The 4,058-nt window shown below is 40.7% G+C and overlaps 1 protein-coding gene across 1 annotated transcript; it reads right to left on the reverse strand.

Moving 5' to 3' along the window:
* Window positions 1-664: 664 nt before the first annotated feature.
* LOC307045809 (delayed-rectifier potassium channel regulatory subunit KCNS3-like) lies at window positions 665-3,943 on the reverse strand. Its single transcript, XM_079691767.1, has 2 exons — window positions 3,309-3,943; window positions 665-2,535 (listed from the first exon to the last, which is right to left on the reverse strand). The coding sequence occupies exon 2, from the start codon at window positions 2,475-2,477 to the stop codon at window positions 1,149-1,151; it is 1,329 nt and encodes a 442-aa protein (XP_079547893.1). The 5' UTR covers window positions 2,478-2,535; window positions 3,309-3,943; the 3' UTR covers window positions 665-1,148.
* Window positions 3,944-4,058: the final 115 nt, after the last annotated feature.

The raw sequence follows: 4,058 nt of genomic DNA on the forward strand, positions 1-4,058 counted from the left end.
TACAAGAATGTGACAGACTATTTGAGAGTATGGACAATTGAACCCAAATACAATGCAAAGTTTAAAGCCATTAAATGCATTATCAAATTGTAACAGACTAAAACTATGTCAGATGATTAAATTGATACAACTACCCTTTCTGACAATAACTGTGTACATAGCTGGAGCTAGCACCCTGTTAGCTTTGCTTAGCTCAGCCAGGAGCTACCATCCGGCAAAAATATTTAGCCACATTAACCTATAAAGTTTACTAACTGACATATAGTATTTTATTTGTTTAAACTTAATATATTTTATTAATCTGATCTACTACTGTGCTGATTAACAGGGGAAATGTGGCAGACTATTTCCTGGCAAGGGCCAGTTACTACCTGGAGTGTCCGCTGGCCAAGAAATATGCTGGTAGTTGGATGTCTTACGTTTGGACAAAGCTTCAGCCATGTTCACCTGTTTCTACTCTTATTAGGCTTAAAATAGGGTGACAGGCTAGTGGTGCCAGTTACATTTTTTCAGATCAGTTGGTTCCTTTGACGAGACAGTCAATTTCTTTTTGGTTTGATGCCTGAAATAAGCTCTGTAGAATAGAAATACCTTGAATAAATAGCCCCCCCTCCCACCCTTTTTTGCTATCAAGTGCTAAATATGGCTTTTAAACCTTAGCACACTGAACACTATAGCTCACATTAGGCTTAAAAGCAATGACACAATGTCATGTGACTGTGGTGTCATTTGTGTAGATTATCAGGCTGAACAGCATGTGTACGTTTCATTAACTTTGTTTACTAGAGAGCTCACGATATTGCAAAAATCCAATGGAAAATTCCAATGTTTTTTCAGGGAGGGAACTAGTGTGATGTAATTCTCCCGGGTTGGCATAATAAAAACTGTAATCTCTTATTTACTTTAAATGGTTGGGAAGTTCAAATGTTCACTCTTTTTATTTAACTGAAAACAAGAAAATGATTAAGCAAAAATCCCAAAATGTCAAGTACGTCCTTAGTCCATGAAGAGATTTGCCACCACACAAGAAAAATACTTGCTTGACCTTTGAATTCTAAGCCATTTATCACAGTTAAAATCCCTCTGCTAATCTCTTTTCCTTGGCCAAACGTATTAACGGACCCCTGACTGAGTGCCACAGACCCAACTTAAGACTCACTGCTTGGTAACACTCCTGTACTTGCTGTAGAGGGTTCAGCTTTAGCTTCTATCAGTTTTTGCCTCTCATAGAACTTGGAGAATTTATTGAAGATGTTGGTAATGGGCAGAGCCACGATCAGCAGCCCACAGAGGATGCACACGGATCCTACCAGCTTCCCAGCTGGTGTAACAGGGAAAGTGTCCCCGTAGCCCACTGTAGTCATGCTAATGGTGGCCCACCACCAGCCAATAGGCATAGTCTGCAGCTCTGACTCTTGAGATTCATTCTCCACATAGTAAATGAGAGCAGAAAACATTGAAATGCCCACAGACAAGAAAAGCACCAGCTGCCCTACTTCGCTGGAGCTGTTTCGCAGTGTAGCGCCGAGAGAGCGAAGGCCCGATGAGTGGCGAGCCAGTTTTAGGATGCGAAACACTCGCATCAATCTCAAGATCTGCACCACTTTTCCAACATTCTCGAGGTCTGTGTTCTCACTATCAGCCAGTAAATCACAAGCTAAAGTAAAATAGAAGGGCATAATTGACATTAGGTCGATGAGATTGAGAGGGCTGCACAAGAACTTCCAGGCTGACGGTGCAACAGCCAGACGAAGAAGAAACTCTCCAGAAAAGAACAGAACACAGAGGTTCTCAAAGAAATTCAGAATGGGGTTTTCAATCTCCCTCTCATTGTGATCCACTTGATTGAAGTCCGGCATGCTGTGGACGCACATGGCAACAATTGAGACAATGACCGCACTCAGGGATGCTACAGCCATCACTTTGGCTGAAGTAGAGTAGGCTGGATCCTCAAGTCGAATCCAGATATTCCTGCGAACATCAGCACACCAGGAGTCTTCAAACATTTCTATGTCATCCTTCAAAACTGACAGCTCCTCGATAGATGAGCCTGAACTTTGCAACTCATCACTTCTCTGATCCCAGCTCTTATCTTCAGCGAGCTGCATCAGTTCATAGAATTTGTTGCTGCAGCAGTAGTCCAGGTGGCGCTCCTTGATGCCCCAATACTCAATCTCTTGGACGAACGACACCACGCACAACCCTTCCACCAGATGGATTTTGCCTGTGAGGTAAAAGTTGATAACGTAGCAGAAGAAACGTGGATTGCGGTCAAAGTAGTACTCCCTTTCCGAGGGAGTGAAGTCATCGCAGAGCTCCAGGACTGCTTCTTTGGAGCTGCAACACAGGAGGCGACCCAAACGTGTCTGTGGGAATCGATTCAGAACGCCGTGCTCCATTCGCTGTTTGAAACCACCAACATTGACATTAATAAAGCAATCATCGGGGCTGTGCGGATGAAGGATTCGTCCGTACATCCTGATCAAGATGTTAGGTGGCAGTCAGCTATTCTCGGTGACAATCTCAGGGGCTTAGCTGCCGGCAGACAAAGACAGTGTAACTAGAGAACCTTACACTTTCTTCAATGTCATTTGATCACATTGATGTATTACAGCAGAGCGTCAAGCATCAAGTTGCATCTGGGTTTCTGTTGCACCCTGTAATGGAAGGTTAAACATCACTTGGCATTTGAGTTACAAAAGATTAAAAGTTTCCAAAAAATTAAATACACTAGTTACACTTAAGCAGCATTACTTTATATGAAACTTTTTTGCAAGCAATGATCAACATTTATTCAACTTTAGAACTTGTGTAAAAATGCACAGAGTATAACTTAACATAACAATTGGTGAGTTCAATTATATGTTTTTTTTTCTCTACCAATGGCCCAGAATACACTTGTTGACCATACGTCAACATCTTACATAACGTCAAATTGGTATCCGTCAACAGTCATCAATACCAGCTGTCATTCCTGCTTGCAGCCCTGAAGCCAGTATCACTTTTGTATTGTGTTACGAACGATAGCTTCAAATTACAGTGAGATGGCAAACCAAGGTCAGATTTGGCATTTCTGCAGCATTAAAAGTAGTTTCTAGACTCTAGAAAAAAAAATCAACGGAGAGACATGAAAAGTAAAATAGTAAAATTGGAAAGAAATTCAAGGAAATTGGATTTTACGCACAAAATGTTGTGCGTTGACATTATTTATAATGTAAATAATGTCAACGGTTAAACAAGGGAGTTATTTAAAGTGTTTAACATCTCTGCACAAACTTAAAACTGGAGGAAATATAACAGCATCTCACCTGTCATGAGTTCTGATGCTGTCCTGCGGCTGCTTCACTTGGAGTCTGGTGTGACCATGTTGTTCTCCGCCGTGTTGTGGTGGAGAGTACAGCGCAGAGCGGAAACGGGACATCGATCACAGCTGGCACATTATTCCTCACTATCAGGCTGTTTTACACTACTTTAAACTTTAATGTGTCATGTACTACCGGAATCCAGGGCGCGTCTGCTCATTTAAGGTGTGCCACATTTATTACTGTTAATATTTTATGATTATTTTGGCCGAGTGCTCACTTCATTCTTTGAGGGCTACCTCGTTTTTTTTCATTTTGTTGTGAATAGTTTCTAGGACATTTGGGGTTTGCTGTGCTGTGACATTTTGTCTTAAAAAATGTGACACTTTTTTGTAAAATAAATGTAAAACTATTAGTTAACATCCGAGGCAGTACATTCGATTTTTGCAAATCTTATGTGCAAAAGAAACAATCCCCACAGAGTAATACTAAGAGTCAATGGATCACTTGTGCACTGTTAAGAACTTTTTTAGCACTGTTTAGCACGTGTTTGCACTTTTGTTAGCACGTCTTCATGGCCTTCACCATTTGTCAGATAATTCATTTGAATATATAAAATACATATAAAAGTTGTACAATGTAAGAAAATTGCTCAAACTAATAAGAAACCCCCCATAAAACATTTGTCGTAACATTTCAAATGCTAGGGATAAAACACTAAAGCAAGTGTCGTTTAAAAAATCATTGGGGCCCACA

The sequence above is a fragment of the Notothenia rossii genome (genome assembly GCF_949606895.1).
Source record: "Notothenia rossii genome assembly, chromosome: 7".
Taxonomy (NCBI): Eukaryota; Metazoa; Chordata; class Actinopteri; order Perciformes; family Nototheniidae; genus Notothenia; species Notothenia rossii.

Excerpts from the sequence above, each read along its gene's own strand:
- LOC307045809 (XM_079691767.1), bottom strand. The coding sequence starts at position 2,477 with ATGTACGGACGAATCCTTCATCCGCACAGCCCCGATGATTGCTTTATT.